The sequence below is a fragment of the Nyctereutes procyonoides genome, unplaced genomic scaffold, assembly GCF_905146905.1.
Source record: "Nyctereutes procyonoides isolate TBG_1078 unplaced genomic scaffold, NYPRO_anot_genome, whole genome shotgun sequence".
Taxonomy (NCBI): domain Eukaryota; kingdom Metazoa; phylum Chordata; class Mammalia; order Carnivora; family Canidae; genus Nyctereutes; species Nyctereutes procyonoides.
The window spans coordinates 28,683,587-28,705,031 of record NW_026575132.1 but is presented as its reverse complement, the minus strand read 5'-3'; the positions used below and the strand labels follow the sequence as shown (position 1 = coordinate 28,705,031).

The following is a 21,445-nucleotide window of genomic DNA, read 5'->3' as shown; positions in this document are numbered from 1 at the left end:
GCCTGCAGGGGACGAGCCCCCCAGCCCCAGCCCCGCTCTGTCCCTAGGCGCCCCGTGCTCTCCCGCTGCCCAGCTCCCAGCCCCGCGGGGACTAAGGGGCACGGGAAGGCCGCGGGGCGCACCTCTCCACGGGCCTAGGCCACGACCCGGGGCTGCTCGGGAAGTGCCCAGCGGCCCCTTGCAGCAGGGACTCCCGACCGCCTTCCCCCTGCCTGCAGAGACTCGCACCCTGTCTACACTGAGCTGCGCGTGTTTATGTCATTGGCCCATCCTCCCCCCAGCAGCTGCCCTGCCCTGCTCGGACCGAGTCTGCAATAGCGCCTTGCGGGACTGGGGAGCTTTGCCCTCCTTCCACCCATCTCAGCCTGGAATCTGTCCCCCAGCTTCCCACCTGGCCGGCCCCCCCTCATCCTTCCAGCCTTAAGTTAAATGAAACAGTACAAAGTGCTCTTTTTTTTTCTTTTTAAAGATTTTTTTATTTATTTATGATAGACATAGAGGAGGGGGGCAGACACAGGAGGAGGGAGAAGCAGGCTCCATGTCGCCCGACGTGGGACTCGATCCCAGAACTCCAGGATCGTGCCCTGGGCCAAAGGCAGGCGCCAAACTGCTGAGCCACCCAGGGATCCCAAAGTGCTCTTTTTTTAAATATATTTTTTAAAGATTTTATGTATTTATTCATGAGAGACACACAGAGAGAGGCAGAGACACAGGCAGAGGGGGAAGCAGGCTCCCTGAGTGGAGCCCGGTGTGGGACTCGACCCTGGGACCCTGGGATCATGCCCTGAGCCGAGGCAGATGCTCAATCCCTGAACCGCCCCGGGGGCCCCGCAAAGTGCTCTTTCTTGATCGCCTTCTTTCAGGTAGGTCTCTACTGTCACCCTGGTTGTGGCCCAAACGGTAACCAAACCAGCTTTGCTGCACTGACCTCCTTACCACCGTCGCTGCTGCCCGCATGCTAATGCCAGGGGAGCAGGATGCCGTCTGTCCTGCTCGTGGCTTATTCCCCAGCGCTTAGAGTAGTATTGTCGGGTGTCAGTTCAATGAATGAACCAGTGACTAAAATTTGAGTTGTTGCCCCGCAATGACAAGGTAAGAACGAAGATCTGACACTCTTTTTAAAAAAGCAGAGAAGAATCTGGTTTCCAATTTGAATATGAATCAGCTCAGAAACAACTAGCGTTGTTCCTTCCATACTGGAAAAACCTTGATGGGATTTGGACCAAACGTGGGTCCTGACTTTCCATCAGGGGCCCTGGAGAACCATTCCAGATTTCGGGAGGTGGGATGGGGGAGATTCCATTTTTAAAAGATCTCTAGGGTGCTTAGTATACTTTGTAGATTTTTCCCCCCAGGGCATCTTTAGTGCCCTGAACTATGAATTACTTCTGTACAGGTCTGTCCCCTACAGGGGGACAGCTCTTAAATCATCTTTAGAAACAGCCTTTATTTATTTTACCCAATTACTTGAGTTGCTACTACATGTTAGTTTCAAGGGACAATGAGGAGTCTTCTAGTAGGGATGCAGATACAAGATGAAGGGTGGCTTCTCTAAGGATAGTGCTGGTGCTGGATCTTGCAGGGGGCAGGGACAGGTGACATCATGAGAGGCGGTGGCTGCACTGGAAGAAAGCATAAAGCAGAACATGGCTTGCCTACAATGCATACCCTGAGGTGGGAGTGTGCGTCATCAGAGTTCTGTGATGCCAGACAGGGGGTAGGAAGAAGGGCTAAGGGTAGAGATTTAAGCAGAAATCTAGTCTGAAAAGGCCTCACAGGCAGTTTTAAGGTGCTTGGATGTTAACATGTTTTTGGTGTGTGGTCACATTTGCATGAGGGAGGTCACTCTACGTGCTGTGTGTGCATGCGTGTGTGTGTGTGTGTGTGTGTGTCTGTGTGTCAGGGGTGCATTTGAACAGCTGGAAGGAGATTCATTATAAAGTTAACGCAATAGTGCTAAATAAAGATGATGCCAGCTTGAACCGAGGGAATGTTTCCAGAAATGTGGGAGGTATAAAATTACACGTACACAGTACAGAATAAAAATCTCCACTAAACGAATAAGTGGACCATCCAAGGCCCCTGGAGAACGGCTCTGCTCACTGTGATGGAAAACGTATCAGTGTGTGAAGTGAAGACTAGTGGCCATGAACTCTTTTGAGGTGCTTGTGTTTATACTGTAGCTTTTCTGTTTCACAGCTCCCTGTGTTAAAAGAGACCATTCAGATGTTCTGATTGAAAAGTTCTACCCTTTGGATCCACCAAGGTCAGGAAAAAATAAGTCAGCTAGTCACTTATACTGGTCAATAACATAGGATTTACAGCTTGTAGCCATCAGTCTTGGATATAATTGAGAATCTTAGGTAAAATACTATGTAATACCTTCCCCATACGACGTAACTTCTAGGATCAACTATGGGCTGAACAACAACAACAAAAAAAATTAAGATTGATTACTACAGACCTGACCATACATCTCATGAGATCAAAGTCCCGGGATCAACACACATTTAGAACACACATTTGATGTAGTTCATCAGCAGCCGGTATGTCCTAATAGAATTAAAATAGTTTTCCCATATGTTATTTGAAAATGATACAGCATCCTTTAAAAATTCACGTTCTTTGTGAACCATTTCTTCGATTAGAAACAGTAAGAAAACAAGTTAATAGACCATCTGTACTCCGCTGAGGAGGAGGTGCTAGGGAGCAGGTTCTCAATGGTTCTCATGAAGGCTGGGAAAGCCAGCTCTAAATATATAAAAGGGGGAAACATACAGAAATGGTGCAATGTTTGTTTGTGGGAGATGCTTTTATAGTTATATTTGAATATACAGTTGATCCTCGAATAGCATGGAGGTTAGAGGCACAGTGGAAAATATGCACGTAGATTTTAAAAAAAAGTTTTTTTTCCATTTATTTTCTTTTTTATTTTTATTTTTTTGGTGTTTTCCTTTTTAAGTAAACTCTACGCATAGGGCTCAAACTCACAACCCCAAGGATCAAGAGTCACCTGACTGAGCTAGCTGGGTGCCCCTTGCATGTAGCTACTAATAGCCCACTGTCGACTACATGCCTTAATAATAAAAACAGCCAGGTAACTCATTTTTGTATGTAATACGTGTTATATACTGGAACCTTACACTACAGTGAGCTAGAGAAAACAAAATACTATTAGGAAAATCATAAGAAAGAGAAAATACATTTACATTTACAGTGCTAGTCTGTATTTATAGAAAAAATCCACGAATAAGTGGACCTGCACAGCTCAAACTCACGTTGTTCAAGGGTCAACTGCCTCGACTATAATGTAATCAATCTATCAAATGCTTGTGATTTGACACTAAAAAATAAAGTTAGGAACACACTTCATGTTTGAGCAGCAATCTTTAGATCTCCACCCGGCTTCTAAATACTAGCCTGAACAAGATGACTCCATCTTCTAATTTTCTTTGTTATTTATATGTTGCTCTGGTTAGAGGAAAAATCCATATGCCTTCCTGAAAGGTATCATGCAATATAAAAGACTGTGTGTTGTCTAAGGGCAGCAAACACAAACTACAAAATGGTATCTGAAAGAGAAAGGTGGTGCCTCCACACAGAGGTCTTCTAGAGTGGAATTCTCTGTGCTTCTTCATTGTCTCTACTGAACAAACCAACAAAAAAAACCTCCCTAAATCTGGATTTAGGTAAGGATAGGCTTTATTTGAAACAATTATTGCAAGGTGGGAGAGGGACTAGAGCAATCGGGGAACGCCTCTGATTGGGAGATCTGCAATTGTTCAAAGATTTGGCAGAGAAGGGCTTCTCTTTCTGAGGGAAGAATGAAGATGTTCCTTAGGGGTGGGGAGGTGGACAGGACAGCAGATCAGAGGGTGGAACTCTGATTTCGGTTTATTCTCAGGATGGCCCTGCAGGAGGGGTTGTGTGCTGTTGGTGCAAAGGCGGGTCAAAGTTCAGGGGCCTGGGCAGGGAGAGAAATTTCAAGTTTGGTCAAGTCAGGTATCATCCAGATTGGTCAGAGGAGACAGGGTTCAATCATTTACAAGACAAAGCTCATTACAAAGCTGTGATCACCAAGACAGTGTGTACTGGCACAAAAACAGACATAAGAGAGAACCTAGAAATGGACCCTCAACTCTAGGGTCACCTCATCTTCAACAGAGCAGGAAAGAATATCCAATGGAAAAAAGTTTCTTCATTAAACGGTGCTGGGAAATTTGGGCAGCCACGTGCAGAAGAATGAACCTGGACCATTTCCTCACATCATACACAAAAACAGACTCAAAATGGATGAAAGATCTAAATGTGAGACAAGAAACCATCAAAATCCTAGAGGAGACCACAGGCAGCAACCTCTATGACCTCAGCTGCAGCAATTTCCTGCTAGACATGCCTCCAACAGCAAGGTAAACAAAGGCAAAAACAAACTACTGGGACTTCATCAAGATAAAAAGCTTCTGCGCAGCAAAGGAAATAGTCGACAAAACTAAAAGCCAACCAACTGAATGGGGGAAGATATTTGCACATGACACATCAGATAAAAAGCTGGTATCCAAGGTCTATAAAGAACTTATCAAACTCAACACCCAAAGAACAAATAATCCAGTCATGGAATATCTTTAGACATTTCTCTAAAGAAGACATATAAATGGCCAACAAACATGTGAAAAAATGCTTAATATCACCTGGCATCGGGGAAATACAAATCAAAAGCACGATGAGATACCACCTCACACCAGTCAGAATGGCTAAAATGAAAAAGTCAGGGAATGAGAGATCTTGGCAAGGACGCAGAGAGAGGGGAGCCCTTGTGCACTGTGGGTGGGAACACAAGCTGGTACAGCCACTCTGGAAAACTATGGAGGTTCCTCCAGAAGTTACAAATAGAGCTACCCTATGGCCCAGCAACCGCACTACTAGGTATTTATCCAGAGGATACATAGTGCTCCGAAGGGGCACCTGCACCCTAATGTCTATAGCAGCAATGTCCACAATAGCCAGACGGTGGAAAGAGCCCAGATGGCCATCAACTGATGCCTGGATAAAGAAGATGTGGTGTGTGTACACGATGGAATATTACTCAGCCATTAGAAAGGATGATATCTTACCATTTACATAGACGTGGGTGGAGTTGGAGGGTATTATGCTGAGTGAAATTAGTCAGAGAAAGACAACTATCATACGGCTTCACTCCCAGGTGGAACCTCAGAAATAGCACAGAGGACCATAGGGGAAGGAACAGAACACTGAATGGGAAGAAATCAGAGAGGGAGGCATGAGACACTCTTAACTCTAGGAAACAAATGGAGGGTCGCTGCAGGGGAGGTGGGGGGGATGGCGTGACTGGGTGACGGGCATATAGGGGGGCATGCGATGGGATGAGCACTGGGTGTAACATGCAACTGATGAATTACTGACCTCCACATCTGAAACTAATGATGTGCAATACGTTGGCTAATTGAATTTAAATTAAAAAATAAAAATAAAAGGACTTTGGTACAAGTACTATAAGATCAGCTCTGACATTGCCAAGCCTTTCATGGCCCTCAAACCATCATCTTAGGTTACGGACAAACCGAAGAAAACTGCCAGGAGCTTTCTGAGAAGTCGACACAAGGCGAAACCAGAACTTGGATCACTGAGTGAAAAGATGAAAACTTCCCTTTAGGAAAAAAAGAAAAAAGGCTCAGTCTTTACCAAACGCTTAGATGTCTCTAAATCCTGCTCTTATTTACTCAACATATGGGATAGTGACTCAATATAAGATAGTTTTCCTTTGAACTTTCCTAAGGGGTGCCTTTGCCCAGCCACAATTTTTTTTTTAGATATATATTTTTTAAAGATTTTATTTATTTTTTCACGAGAGACACAGAGAGTCAGAGACATAGGCAGAGGGAGAAGCAGGCTTCTTGCAGGGAGCCCGATGTGGGACTCGATCCCAGGACCCCAGGGTCACGACCTGAGCCAAAGGCAGATGCTCAACCGCTGAGCCCCCCAGGTGCCCCTGATGTCATATTTTAGATCTAGAAAATGCTACAGTGCCTATTTCTATAGTGCTTGTGTCTGGGGGTTGTCACAGTAGCTGTGAAGGTCTGGTGTGAGATCAATGACACTCCAGCCCCATCTCATCATCTTAAGAGACAAGCACATGTTAATCTGCCTTTACTTACTCCTGCTACCCCCAGCCCGCTCGGCAGGGGTGCACCTGCACGTAGCTGAGGACCAAAGTGGTGGTAGCGATGACTAATGCATTATGTTTATGGTTACAAGATCCCCAAACAAAAAACTACAGGTGACGAATTAAGCCTGACACCTGTGTAAGAATGCAAGCGCCACGTTCTAGGAGACAGCTTCACACTAATCTTCCTACTTGGATCACTGGCTAGCATTTAAACGCACATAATCTCCGCATTTCGGGTTGCAAAGGGTGAAAAATGGCCAGAGGACCTCAAAAGCGTATTTTATTTATCATGGGGTTTCAATTTGGGCCTCTGTCCATTCACCTTGGCTTTTCGAGGGCAATCGCAATCACAAAAGGTGTTCCTCTTCCAAGGATATTTTCTGAACCAGGGTCCATCTGAGTGGCTCTTTATATGCTTTGATCTTAAAGGTGACTCCCTCAAAAGGCTCTCGGTGGGTTTATACTCTTTTGTAGATTTTCCTTAAACTATATATTCCTCATGAATGTATAAAAATCCCACAAAATTAATATCCCTAAGAGAGCTAGATAACAGATCAGCACACCTTAAACACCCTGGCAGGTAACTGAGAGGGTTTTAAACAAAGACAGGCACCTGGTTTTCTGAAACTCAGGCCTTTGACAGAGTGTTAATTATTTAATCCATTCAGTGTTAAACGCACCCTTTTAATCGCCCCCAGGGAAAGTAGTCAAATATTCTTTGTAGATTAGTATGGTTTTTTAAAAAAAAAAAAAAAAACATAAGGGATCCCTGGGTGGCGCAGCGGTTTAGCGCCTGCCTTTGGCCCAGGGCGCGATCCTGGAGACCCGGGATCGAATCCCACATCAGGCTCCCGGTGCATGGAGCCTGCTTCTCCCTCTGCCTATGTCTCTGCCTCTCTCTCTCTCTGTGTGACTATCATAAATAAATAAAAAAAAAAAAATTAAAAAAAAACATAAAATCCAGTCTTACGCCTTCTAAAAGCTTTTACAGTACAATTTAGGTTTGAATTTCTGAATCCAGGCCCCAGTTAAGCAAAAGCCTCAAAGAACATTTAGCTTGTTTGGAATGCTTACCCAAGTGAGTTGAGTCCCCCCCCCTTTTTAAAATGAATTCTAATTAAGCAGTCACGTTGTGATTTTTGTTGGCATAGAGAAAAATGGAGACTTTCAGTCCACCCCCATGTCCATTCTTTCCAACTAAATGTTTTCGTAGACAAACACTGAGAACTGCTCAACCCTGATCTGTTTCTGGGGGGCCCGGTCTAAGAAGCCGTCGTGGGGTGTGGCCAGGAGGGCAGGCTCACTTCCTGCTGGCTGCCCTGATGCAGGTGAGTCACCAGTTAGTATTAAATGCAGATTCATTTTTCTCCTTTGAATGAACCTTCTATTTTGGCCTCATAAAAGAAATCAGCTCCTTATTTCATTCACTGAGCCCTTATTTGTATAGCAGCGGTAGTTTAAAAGGAAGCGAGCTTGCTGCTGCTCACAGCCTGCTCATTTCCAAGCTAATAGTTTTTGGAAAAACCCTCAGGATGTCGTTTCCCAACCCCGAGAGTCAAACTGCTACGAATTTGAAAAACATTTTCAAACTGAACAACACATTTTCCCCTTCTGATTTCGGTGCCTACGAATGCCAGAAGAAATTTAATTTTAAAAGGAACAAAAGCTAACATCTTTTTCTCGTTAAATCTGAGCAGAGGCAATACCAACAATGGTCTCACAAGCGCGTGAGCACATGGAGGCTCGGGGAAAGATCTGCGGCCTTGATGTGCGCCACTGCATTTGTGCCCCATCTAGGGTGGGTGCTGAACCATCAGCGCGTCCCTCCACCCACGCCGACCCCTGGCTTGAATTTGCAAGGCCCAATGACTCCTAGTGACTCAGACTTGAGGTGGGTCCAGGTATCTCCCTAAGGGCCCCTTTTCACCAGGAACCACTATTGCTTTTCATGGGAGACCCTAAGAGAAACTGGTAGGAGCTAACCCCGTCAGGGTGTAGGGGCGTCTCTCCAGGGAAATGCTATAGTGTCCAAAGCATTGCTGAGGTCAGAACCTATGATGCAAGACTGAATATCTGCCAAGACCCATCTCCATCAGGACTTTTATAGTTACAACACTCTCAAAAAATAACGGGCCCTGTGGTCCCTTTGTTCAGCTCCATATTTCACCCATGGTCAAACCGAAGCCCAGAAATAAAGGCCATTTGGGGAGTTATTGGTCAACTCTGGGCTACACCAGGTGGCACACCTGTGCCAGCCAGCAAGCAGAAGGCCTGGGCCCCTGGCCCACCACTCCCAGGAGCACTTCTGCTCCTACTCCTGCAGCACTCAATGGGATAAAGAGAGAGGGAGCAATTTTCACTTGGATTAGAATCCAAGTCTCCTCACTCTCAGGGTAAACAAACCATCGTTTCATTCATTTGTTCCTTTTAGGCTGAAAGATTCCTGAGTCATCCCAACCCCACATCCCCCTTTTTCTTACGTATTCACGCATGAACTCTGAGTCCTGTTTATCACGAGCAGTGTGTAGTAGCTGTGATCAGATGTTGTGCGGATGGGCCAGCAAATAGGCAGGAAAAGGCTGAGCTACCCTCAAGCCTGTACGTGCGGTAAAATTTAGCATACTTTTCCTGATTTTCTTGGTTTTTGCATTACTGTGGTTCTCTACTTGCAAAATGAAAAATAAAATTAATCGGGCATATCACATACATAAAAAAGTGGGGAGTACACTGAACATAATTAAGGGAAAAGGCTAGTGCAGAGAGCAGTGGTTCTCGGCCAGGGCTCTGGGATCAGATGGTCATGGGTTCAAATCCTGTCTCTGTCCCCAACGGGCTATGCCAGCTTGGCTGGCCTGCTCACGTTGCTTCTTTGCCTTGAAAATGGAATAATAATAGCATATCTGTGGCAGGCCGTCATGTCTGTGAGGCCCACCGCTCCGCACCCAGCTCAGTCAGGACTGCATGAATGACAGCTGTCACTGTACTTGGGTTTCAGGGTCCTGAGAGCCAGCACAGAGGCTCCACTCATGAGGAACAGCCAGGCTCGGCCGGTGCAGCGGTGACCCTGCAGCCTCACTGGGGGCATCGTGAGGGCCTGTGCGCTGGATCGAGCCTGGAGGGGACCGTGCTGGAGGCGGGGTGCCAACACCAGCAGGTGGACTGGAGAGGGGCCCGGGCCTCCAGGGTCAGGCCGGCTAGCCTCAGTTTCCCAGATGAACCCTCAGATGATGGAGACCCAACTCCTACCAAGCAGGCCAAGTGTCCCCCGGCCACTGGTGTGTGCCAGAGGCCATCGCGTGCCCATGGAGGCCACCAGACCAAAAGGTGGCAGCCAGCCTCTCGAGACAGAGGGCTGCCCATGCTGTCTGCCCTGGGGGGAGAAGAGGCAGCAAAGGGCTCCTCTGGAGAAGCCTGGGTGCTGCTCTGGTGGAAGGACAGCGGGGAGGAGATAGTACAGCCATCTGGTTAATAACACCACGTTTGTCTAGCAGCTCTCAAGCTTCCAGAAGATTCCAGAGGCCTTTGTAAGGCTCCTCATCCTCACCTGGCAGGGCCCACAGGCAAGGGATGCAGAGGGCAGAGGAGGCCAGAAGCACAGTGACAGGAAATGATGGCCTTCCCCAGCACGGATAGTCCCCTGTGGGTCAAATCACCACCCCCTAATGGGACAAAGGGCCACCCTCCCTCCTCCTCTAACGCTTGGCTGCTGGGGAGAGGATACGGAAGGGGAGCGTGGGCCGAGGTGTGGCAAGCCCACAGGACGGGTAGGTGGCGGTCCTCAGGCTGCCAGCCCTGAAACAAGGTGCCAGAGCCCTCCCTCACCCTCTGAGGCCCTGGCCTGCTGGCACACAGGGCCTGACAAGGGCGGGGGTGCTCCCAGGGACCACAGCACAGAGGACGGACGGACAGAGAAGGTCCATAGAGGGCCCTCGCAAAGGAGGTGTTCCAAACAGACCAAGCACGTTTCTGAAGAATTGCGGGTGGGCGTGGATAAGTAAAGTGTAGACATTTGAGCAAGAGGAGAAAGACCCGGTGTTGGGGACTAACACCAGGTGTGAACATTCCCTAAGCTCCTCTCTGGTTGTGTGTCTTTGGGTAAGCCACTTACCCCTCTGGGTTTCAGTTTTCTCACCTAGGAAGTGGGGTTCCTACATGTAAAGTGCTGGGCTTGGGGTGGGGGTGGGGGCGCTCAGTAAGCAGACCCCTCAAGACCACAGCTCTGCAAACGGGATTGATTGGCAGGGAAAAAAAGAATAGAGTTGTTAAGATTTTATTTGAAAACTGTAGCTGAAAGAATGGCCATCACCACCCCACCACCCCATGGCCTACTGATTAGCTGATTCTCTTTTGTTTTACAAGTGAATGGGAGGGAATCTGGGACGAAGTCCAGTCCTGAAGGGTGCTCTGTAAAGCCGGGCGGGGACTCACCCACAGGCAGTGGGGGACAGGAGCCTCCAACCCCCTTCCCAGGCCGCTCCTGGGAATTCAGAGAAACAGCCTTGTTTCTCCCTGCCTGGCTGCTGCTTGCCTTCCGGCCTGGGCAGGACCCGGCAAAAGCTTTTTTTTTTTTTTTTTTTTTTTTAATAAGACTTGAAAAGCTATCATAAAACCAACGGGAGAAGAGGACTCACTGTGCACCAAACTCCATGAAATGTTCAGCGTTTTGCAGCATTTGAGCAGCCCCACCAAGGGCTCCTGCCTCCAGGCCGCCGGGGTTCCAAACCCCTTCGTACCTGGCTTAGCGGTAAAGCAATCACACGCCCGCGAGAGAGATTAAGTGATGCGTTTAGAAGGGATTCTCCGGAGGGGGGGCCGCTCTGGGGGAGGACTACAATTCATCAGAACAGAACCAACCCCAACCCCAGAGCTGCAGTCTTGCGGGGGGCGAGGAGCGGGGGTCAGGCTGGGTGGGGAAGCATTTTCCAGCCATGGTCATAAAGGAGAAGGAGGGGCGGGGGGGGGGGCTGCAGATCATTGTTCAGGGTGATGAAGTGACCCCTGCGGAGGCCCAAACGACCTGTCCTACCATCATGAGTCCAGTCTTCGCTTTTTTTTTTTTAGACCCAAGTAGTTCCTTATTGTGTTTCAAAACCAAACCAATACCTTTTGCCTAGCCAAGCCCCTGGGGCCATTTACTTAATGTTTAACTAAGACTAAATTAGGAGGCTGCTTCAGAGACAGTGGGCGGGATCCGGCCGCCTGACTCCACTGCACTCCACGCGGGTCGGTGGGGGACGACCAGCCGCACACGCCTCGGGCCCCATTGACCTCTGCCAGAGGCAGATTAACGAGCTGGGCAGTCTTTTGAAGTGAACGGAGGTCGCGGTTTAGACAGAGGATTAGGGGCTAATCACATTTAGAGTCATCTCTTGGCCCTCAAGTCGACCCCAGCCGAGAGGGGGTGAATTAGAGGGACAGGCTGGGCTTCCGTGTCCTTTCTGACCCCCGCCCCCCGGGGACAGCGCCCCGACCCTGGGAATCACCCAGTCTGCCTCCTCACCCATCTGCGGGCCAGTTGTATAAAACAACACTCGACTCCACCGCAGTTACACGCCGTGTAGACAGCGGGTACCGCGCCAGTGTCCGTCTCAGGTGGGCCCCGTAGCACAGAGCTCCCGGCCAGCGTTCAGTCGCCGGAACGGGGCCCCGAAACCCATCCTTTTGGACAAGCGCTCTCCCAGGTGAGTTACCTGGACGCCAAAGAGTAGGAACAGGGGGCCCGGCCGTGGAAGCCCGCCACGCAGGTGCCTTCTATGGTCACCGTGCACTGACGCATTTCCCCTTAAAGCGTTGCTTGGGTCCAGGGGGCCGCAGACGGCGGGCAGCCCGACGGTCACCCGGCCACGGGTCTGCCGGGCGGTCTCGACGGTGCACGAGACACTCGGGAAAGCCACGTTCACGTCGGCCCGCAGAGGAGAGGACGTGGATTTGGTTTCTGTCTATTCAAGTGTTGTTATCTGGCCCAACTTTGGCCGTTTTCCTCCTCACTCCATGCCCTGGATGAATCTTGTCTAAGGGTCACACCGGGAGCAGACAGGGACGACTCTCGGCCGTGTCACAGCCCTCCCAGGACCCTTGGGCTGGCTCCTTTCATTTTAAAGCCTGCTTCTCCCTCTGTCTGTGTCTCTGCCTCTCTCTCTCTGTGACTATCATAAATAAATAAAAAAAAAATTAAAGCTGGGAGGGAACTGTCACCTGCCTCGAGCACCTGCACGGCGAGGGCTGCAGTCCAAGTCGGGGTATCCCAACCTGGCCCATGGCTCGTTGCCCCAACTCCCCGTCTGTCCCCGCCCCGCAGAGCAGCTGTCTGGACCAAGAACAGCCAAGTATACACGGGCATGAGGCGGAGGGATCACGGTACAAAACGAGCCGGGGCAGGTGGTCTTGAAAATCTAAAGGAAAAGACCACTGGGAGGTGACCGCCTGGCAACAGAGGTAAAGCAGCAGCTACGTGGGGTCACAGCTTCACGCTGGGAGGCGACCACACCGTCCACCGCATCAACCCCCGTGAAGTCCTGGCCCTCGGATTCCCCGGAATCTTGCAACAAATCCCCCCCCCACCCTTTCCCAAGCTACTTTGAGCGGGTCTCTGTTTCTGGAAACCAAAGAAAACTACCTATAAACATCAGCCCGCTGCTCCTTTCATGGTATCACAGGACCAGGAGCTTCTGAGCAAACCTCAAAGCTGCTGCTGCAGGTACAAACAGCCCCTCCCGCCCCACATATGCACCGCACTTCCAATCGGGGGTCAACAGAAGCCGTGAGTTCTCAGGAGAGAGATGAACTCTGCCCGAAAATGCTCAGAAGCAGCAACCAGAAAAGCTGTCAGAACCATTTGGATAATAATCTCTTTAAAAATCATCACATTTAGGTAAGATACAGTGGGGAACAGATCTTTTGAGGTCACGTAAAAAAAAATTGCAGATTTTCTGACTTGCAAATTTGCAATGTTTGCAAAGGAGAAAAAAAATATTTGCAAACAAGGAAAATGTTTACAAATGAGAAAAAAAAGGCAAGGAAAAACTCAAGACAAATTTTAATTTTATTGGAGTTCAGGCAGCAAGAACCAGGTTTTCTTTCTTCTTCTTCTTTTTTTTTTTTAAAGATTGTATTTATTTATTCTTGAGAGACACGCAGAGAGAGAGAGAGAGAGAGAGAGAGAGAGAGAGAGAGAGACAAGCAGAGGGAGAAGCAGGTCCCATGCAAGGAGCCCGATGTGGGACTCCATCCGGGTCTCCAGGATCACACCCCGGGCTGCAGGCGGCGCTAAACCGCTGCGCCACCGGGGCTGCCCAAGAACCAGGTTTTCTAAGGGCTGGTCACCTGCATAAGCTATTTATGGCCAGAGAAACTACACGCCAGAAAGATTAGGTGCCTGAAAATAGGAATCCCAAATTCAAATGTCTGAAAGGGGCCAGGGTGGTCACAAAGGGTAAGACAATAGGGAGTGGTGAGGTCTGTGTCCAGACTAAACAGCCAGTATCAAAGCACTGAAATTCAATTTTTCTAAAAGATTTGAGAGACGACAAGGAGGGAGAGCAGAAGAGGGAGAAGCAGACTCCCCGCTGAGTGTGGAGCCCAATGTGGGCCTTGATCTCAGTACCCCAGGATCATAACCTGAACTGAAGGGCAGACACTTAACTGAGTCACTCAGGAGCCCTTGAAATTCACTTTTAAATATTAATGATATTAATGATACCATAAAGTTAAATACCACTTCCCAAAGCCTCAAACTTCTAAAAAAAAACTTATCTATAAAGATCTACTGCCTTTAATCCATGGAAAATCAATAGTTGAGTATCATTTCATAACTGGTGAAAAAAACCAATTAAAAAACTAAAGCCCCCTTTAAAAAACACTCAAAAGGCAGACTTCACAGAAGAGATCATACCAATGGCTAATCGAACTCTGAAAAATGCTTTCATCTTCACTAAGACTTTATGAAATGAAAATTAGCTGAGACACTACTTTTCCATTGGGGAAATCAGCGGTGAGTTAAAAGAAAAATGAGGATGCACAAAGTTTACAAGGAAAAGTCAAAATGGGTACTCCCACTGGTGGTGGGGGTACTGATACCAAACTGTTTCTGGGAAAATAATTTAGCAGCAGATGTCACTAAGCTCAATGATTCTATGAACTCTGCGTGTCAGGAAAAGTTCTGCTCCCTTAGGAACAAGCCAATTGTTTCCTATGGTTGTAACTTTTTTTTTAAATTTCTTTATTTATTTATGATAGTCACAGAGAGAGAGAGAGAGGCAGAGACACAGGCAGAGGGAGAAGCAGGCTCCATGCACCGGGAGCCCGATGTGGGATTCGATCCCAGGTCTCCAGGATCGCGCCCTGGGCCAAAGGCAGGCGCCAAACCACTGCGCCACCCAGGGATCCCCTGGTTGTAACTTAATCTCATTTTGGTTTGGGCAGGACTAAGTCAAAGACAAATTTGTGGCTCTACTTTGAATCAGCAGGCAACATTTCACTCCAGGCCTTTATCTCCTAATTTATCCGTACTTCCCCTAATTTTGCTTCTCCCATTTTTTTTCCCCTTGCATCTCATTCTGAATGCCAGGAGATAACTTAAAAGAGGTGGCACATAAATAAGTAAAATGTCATAAGAACAGACAAAACGGAGCTTCCCAAGGATCAAGCGGAGTATCAACACTTGCATTGCTATTTACTAAAAGGAGAACGGCTCGATTTAGGAAAAAGTGAGATTGTTGCCTCATGTTACCAAGCCGACCACCATGCAGTTTCCATGTAATGGCCTCTCAGCTTTTTGAGACACAGCAATACTATTTTTATAGCTTATGTATTTTTTTTGGTGGGGCTGCCAGTGCACCAGAATGGAAGCCAAGAGAGGGGACAGCCACTCTGGACGGCGACTCTTCCTATAACATGACCTACTGTATGTTTTCATGAGAATCTAGGTGGAATAGCCTTCTCTGCTCAATGAAGTCCACTGGCCAAGTCCCGTGCCAGGTTACACCCCTTGATAAGTGACAGAAGAGGGAAACGATGACTGAGCGAGATCTTTGAGCTCTTTGAAAAGGCTCGCTGGTCTAAGTTTCCAGGGATAAAGTACCTTTGACTTGGCAAGAAAGTTCTATAAACGGCACTTAAGTAGAATTCGGAGTTCACAAATGTCATATGGGCAAACCTGAAACACAATCACAGCAAATGTGCGGAACAAGGTAACTCGGGGTGGGGGGGCACCTGGCTGCCTCAGCTGGGAGAACGTGAGACTCTCAGTCTTGGGGTTTTAAGTTCAAGTCCCATGTTGTGGGTAGAGATCACTTAAAAATAAGATCTTAAAAAAAAAGTTTTTTTTTTAGACATAACTTTGGGCCAGTCATTTTAATGCGTAAAGCGTCGGTTTTAACAGCTCTTAAGAAAATTTTAAAAAAGGGGGGCCCCTAGGTGGCTCTGCCTTGGGCTCAGGTCATGATCTGGGGCCCTGGGATGGAGCCTGCTTCCCCTTCTCCCTCCACCTGCCACTCTGCCTACTTGTGCTCTCGCTCTCCCTCTGTCAAATAAATAAAATCTTAAATTGGTAAAGGAGGATGCTTTTCATGTCACTTAGCTCTAAGAAAGGACAGCAGTGGCCGCCTCCAGCGCAGGGAGCCCTGGGAGCCGGGATGAGACCCCCTTAGCCCAACGTGATCCTGGGTGAGTTCTTTAATCCCTCTAGACCTCAGCTCCCCACCCCGGAGTGGGCTGGCAATCAGCGCCTGTCTGGGGCCTGGGCAGGGTCACAGGGGGTGGAAATAGGCAAAGGGGCCTCCGGCGGGGGCCACGTGCCTCCACCCAGGACGCGGCTGTTCTTATTTGAAGCATCACCATCCCGGTCTACAAAATGGGAACACATACTCCCCAGGGCGAGGAAGCCAAGTGAGGGCGTGAACACAGGCGCCGATGAAAGCAATAGAAGCCAGGCCGTGGGGGGGGGGGCAGCTAGGGCCGTGACCCCGCCTAGGCCGCTCAGTGCACACGCATCGGTCGCCCCACGACCGCGAGCATCTTTGGTGCAATGACGCGCGGTGGGATTCCACGCAAGGCGGCGGTGGAGGCACCTGCAACCCGGCAAGGGGGGCGGGGAGGGGCTCACCCAGGTCGGCCTGGGGGGGTGGGCCTGCGGGTGGGCCTGGGGGTCGGCCTGGAGGTCGGCCCGCGGGTTAGCCCGGGGAATCCGCAGGGCTGCAGCTCTGCTCACAGGAGAGGGAGGACCGCCCCGACGCCCCCCAACCCCCCTCTTACCCCCCTTCCCCCTGTCCCCACCGAGCCGAGCAGTCAGGCATGTCTCCTTACAACCTATGCACAGCACAGGGCTCCTCCCTCCTCCCTCTCCCCCCCACCTCTCTCCTTCCCCTACCACGTCTCTCCCTGTTTCCCCTCCTCCCGCCCGCCTCTCCCCCTCCCCTTCTCTCCCCTCACCCCATCTCTCCCCCCGCCCCCCTCCCCTCCCTCTCCCCTATCTCTCCCCCCCTCCCCGTCCCTCCCCTCCCCCATCCTCCCCTCCCTCTCCCTCTACCCCCCTCCCCCCTCTCCCCCTCCCCCCTCTCCCCTCCTCCCCATGTCTCCCCCTCTCCCCCCTACCCCGTCCTTCCCCCTCCCAGTCCCTATATGTCTCCCCTGCTCCCAGGAGGGCTCCCGAGGAATCCACCACCTCGGGGATCCCAGCGACCACATGGGATATGAAACCCTGAGCTGGGGGCGGATGGACCTGACCATACCCCCACTTTTGAAAGCAAGCAACAGGTCACCAAAGCGCAGGACAACCTGCCCCTGGAAGGTTGAGCTTCTCCTTTCTGGGGCAAGGATTCAATTTGTTCGCTCTCTGACCACAGGCTGCTGGGGGAAATCCTTTGAGCACCTTCAAGGACGCCGCAGTGAAACAGAACCTCCCGAGATTATGGGGAGGTCAGTAACCCCCTCAGGGGACGGTTCCTCCTGGCCTGGCAGCAGCCAGCCACAGCTGCCAGCACTCGTCAGCAGTGATAAACGTGGGTCACATCGTGGGTCACATTGTGTGCGCCACTCGGCCACCACCAGGCTTGGAAAAGTGCTGTGTGTTCACGCGTCCCCACGCACACACAGTGTGTTAGCAAGTAAACGACAGGGAGCAAGCTCAAGCACGGGGACCTTGGGTGCATTTCAAGATGCTGGCGGCCGTGTGCTTCCCCACCCCCCACCCCCCCGCAGCTCCAGGGGGGGCCCTGCTCCCCGGGTGTGCGTCAGACTTCAGAGGAGCCTGCACCATCACACACACTGGCCTTTGGCAAGAAGCATAAGCTTCCACAGTCTCAGGTCATACTGTCATCCAGGAGCTAGAATTCAGAGCAGGGGAGCTGGGGAAAGCAACCCATGGCTGTGGCTTTGGAGGGAAAAAGAGAAAAAAGTCAAAAGAATTGGGGACCAAAGAATCCCAACCGTAAGCCCCAGAGACCTTAGTGGTGGAAGCTTTAGGCTGGAGCTTCAAACCAAGCCTCATACATGTGCACTTCAAGGAGTCTTTGTTCAGCTGACTTTTAATGTTTTAAAGATGTAAGCCTACATTAAAAAAAAAGAAAGAAAGAAAGAAAGAAAGAAAGAAAGAAAGAAAGAAAGAAAGAAAGAAAAGAAAGAAAAGAAAAAATGGGAGGCTTCCCATAAAAAAACCAAATCTGGCAACCCTAGCCTGTCTTGCTTCACAGCAGTCACAGGTGGCGCGGAGGGGCCGCTGCTCCCCAGTGCGCCCACTGGCCACACTGGGACGCCCACTGACACCTCCCGTCCCCAGCCAGACTTCTCTGACTTGCCTTCCCCTGCCTTAAAGCACATGTGACGTGATGGCTTCTGGCTGAGGCGGCTCTAACTTGGACCACAACTGAGAAAACAAAGCCCAGAGCGGTGGAGTCATCTGCTTAGGATCACACAGCTTCTCAGGGCAGAGCTGGCGGGAGCCCAGGCTCCTTTCGCACGGCCGGGGGCTTCTGGGCCTCGGGACAGAACCAGGAGTTGGGGAGACAGCCGGGCCTGCGGCCTTGCCCTGGGGCTCCCCCGCCCACTCAAACAGTCTGACCTTCGAGGAGGAAGCTGTTGCTCATTAAACCACCTTCACCTTCGCAGACTAAGCATTACCCTGTTCAAGCAACGACTTGTGGAGCCCCCCCCCCACATGCCAGGCCCCTCGTTCTGTGCACAGGGTGGTCTTTTTTTTTTTTTAAGATTTACTTATTTCAGAGAGAGAAAGAGAGAGACTGAGCATACACGTGCGAGCAGGAGCAGGGAGAGGGGCAGAGAGAGAAGCAGACTCCCCGCTGAGCCGGGAGCTGATGTGGGGCTTACCCAGGGCCCCGGGATCGTGACCCGAGCTGAAGGCAGACGCTTAACTGACGGAGCCCCCCAGGTGCCCCACTACATGGCCTTCCAAGACCACTGGGAATTATTAGTCTACAGCTTCTAGTTTCAATTTTTGGTCAAACTATATTAAAATCGGCCTCTTGGGAGAACGCATTTTATGCCCCTCCCTGGCTTCTCAGAAATCCTTTCTTTCTCCTCTGCATGTCAGTCACATCATCTCTCTCCTCTCATCTCTCTTCACCCAAACAGAGGGGTGTGCCAATGCACATGAATCACAGGTTTGTTCATTTCTGCAAGCAAGTTGTGTTTGTCACTTTTGAATTTTTCCTATTATTTTTTTCCAAAATAACCATATAAAAACTCAACTCTAAGTGATTAAAAAACAAAAGCAGATGTGCATCGTACTCGAATGCCAAAGCAGGTAGTTGTTGCAGGGGCGGCAGCGGTTGCTGAGTAATGAGCATACTTACAACCCATACGATGATCAGTCTTCTGGATAAAAAAGGGTCAATATTCCAGTGAGTGAACGGAAGGAAGGTGATGTAGAACACTTCTTGACCCAGAGCGGCGGAAAATCGGAATAGGTAATAGTAGAAATAATTCTTCACAACATACTTCTGTACATAAGGCTGAAAGACAAAAGTTAGAAGACTCTGAGTTCCTCCGACAAGTTTTAAATGCTTCTCTCTAGAACTCCCTCGCTCTCGACTGCCAGGGCGCTTCCGTCATGTAACGACAGCATCACTGCCATCACCCCGGCCACCACTGTTGACCATCCGCCAACCCCGAGTTGCCCACGAAACACAGAAGCGGTTAGTCCTTTGGAACATGACATAACATCCAAGACAGGGTATCAGGAGAAGGCACCAAAAAAGCCGAAGCCTTTTCTTCCCTTTGTACATAAAAGTTCTGTTAAGACGCTCTGGGGTCTAGGATTATGGCAGGTGGAATAGTGTCCCCAGAGATCTCCCACATCCTAAGGGATCAGTGAATGTGCCACCTCCCGAGGCAGAAAGGACTCTGCGGTGTCATTAATGATGTGGAGATGCAGAGATCACCTGGCCAGCGTGGTCCCCAGGCTCATCACCAGAGAGGAGGAGGAGGAGGAGGCAAGTAAGTCAAGGAGACGATGGGGTGAGGGGCCACAGGTTGGTGGATGAAGGGCGCCTCTGGAAGCTGGAAGAAGGAAAGGGGACAGATTCCCCCCCAAGCCTCACAAAGCAACGTTGCCCTGATGATGCCTCGTTTTGTCCGAATAAGAGCTGTTTTGGAATCCTGACCCCCAGAGCCGACAGGGAATACATTGGTGGCGTTTGCAGCCCCTAAACAGGTGGTCACTACTTACAGCAGCCGTGGATAACCAGTAGGGACTTTGGAAAAATCACCTGCCCATGAATATCGTTATTTGGACTGGGTCGAGTGAACCCAGTCCCGGGATGGTGTAAGCAACACAAGAAGCACATGCAGGATCTGCTGAGACGTAATCCTATTTTCAACCATCCCTTCCTTCTCTCTTATCCTAGCAGTAGGCAGGGGGAAAAAAAGACTTAACGGGGTAAAGACAGAAATAAGCAATCTATTTTAAAATACAACAAACGGGGATCCCTGGGTGGCGCAGCGGTTTGGCGCCTGCCTTTGGCCCAGGGCGCGATCCTGGAGACCCGGGATCGAATCCCACGTTGGGCTCCCGATGCATGGAGCCTGCTCCTCCCTCTGCCTGTGTCTCTGCATCTCCCTCTCTCTATGACTATTGTAAATAAAAAAAAATTAAAAAAAATATTAAAATACAACAAACGTCCTGAAATTAGGGTAGATTAGGAACGAGGTAACACAAACATTGTCACCCTGTGAAATAAATCTAAAAAATAGAGTCCTTGCCCCCCCACACACACACCGGGTGGCTCAGTGATTGAGCGTCTGCCTTTGGGCCAGGGCGTGATCCTGGGGTCCTGGGATCGAGTCCCACAGGGAGCCTGCTTCTCCCTCTGCCTGTGTCTCTGCCTCTCTGTGTCTCTCATGAATAAATAAATAAGATCTTAAAAAAAAAAAGTTCATATGCTACTAATGGTGGTCATAAACTATATAAAAAATAACTTCAAAGCAAAATGCTGGCAATGAAAATGGGAAGAAGAGGCAGCCCTATTACAGGGGTAATCGTGGAAAAGGACTCTCCGAGGTCTGTATATTGGCTCCTGGTTGTTTCACGCAGCATCTGGGGTCCTCGAATCCTGGCACCACGTTGCATGCATTTATTCTGCAAATATTCCTTCTGTGCCTAACACGACCCAGAACCTGAGTGGAGCGCCAAGATGAGCCACGCGTGGTCCCTGGCTTCAAGGAGACTCTTGGGGGGCAAAGAGGACCGTTTGGGGGAATGAAGGCTTAAAGGACCAATACTGTGCTGGAGGCCTTGGGAAAAAGCCAAAATTAATTTTATATTTAAGGAATACCAAAAAAAAATGACCTTGAAAATTGGAAGAAATTAACTGTACTTGACAGCATTGGCTGCCTGCCAAGTACGCGTTCCTCTCTCCTAAGAGGTTCCCGGTTCTATTCCAGCATCTCTGCGTCCCCTCCAGGGTCCTGTGGCTAGGGGGAAGGTGACACTGCTCTCTGCTCCAGTCACGGGAAGTTCAAGGATTCAGCCCCAAGCCAAGGAGTGCGTGGCGCGGCGATAAGCTAGAAACTCACGTCTCTTCGGGCATGAATGCGAAGTCTAAGTGAACGCAAGTTAGGGTGGCGATAGAGCCGTCCCAGGTAGGAGAGGCAATGGTCCCCAAAATGAATGAATTAAATAAGGAAGAAGTATATGGTCTTGCCTCTCTGCCAAGATATTATGGCTGGAACTGCAGAACGAGGACCAATAAAATCAAACTGTGACACATAAATGACAAACTCCTCTCTCGCTCTGATAGGAGGGCTGAT

General features: G+C 49.6%; 1 protein-coding gene across 2 annotated transcripts in view; it reads right to left on the bottom strand.

The window, feature by feature from the left end:
- The window catches only part of SGPP2 (sphingosine-1-phosphate phosphatase 2), a 105,363-nt gene that overhangs the window by 45,535 nt on the left and 38,383 nt on the right, over positions 1-21,445 (bottom strand). For both annotated transcript variants that reach the window (XM_055344973.1, XM_055344972.1), the window contains exon 2: positions 18,991-19,149. Coding sequence is in view for 1 of the 2 variants with exons in the window: in XM_055344972.1 (XP_055200947.1) it covers positions 18,991-19,149 (159 nt within the window). In the remaining variant the exon portion in view is untranslated. The remainder of the gene's footprint in view (positions 1-18,990; positions 19,150-21,445) is intronic.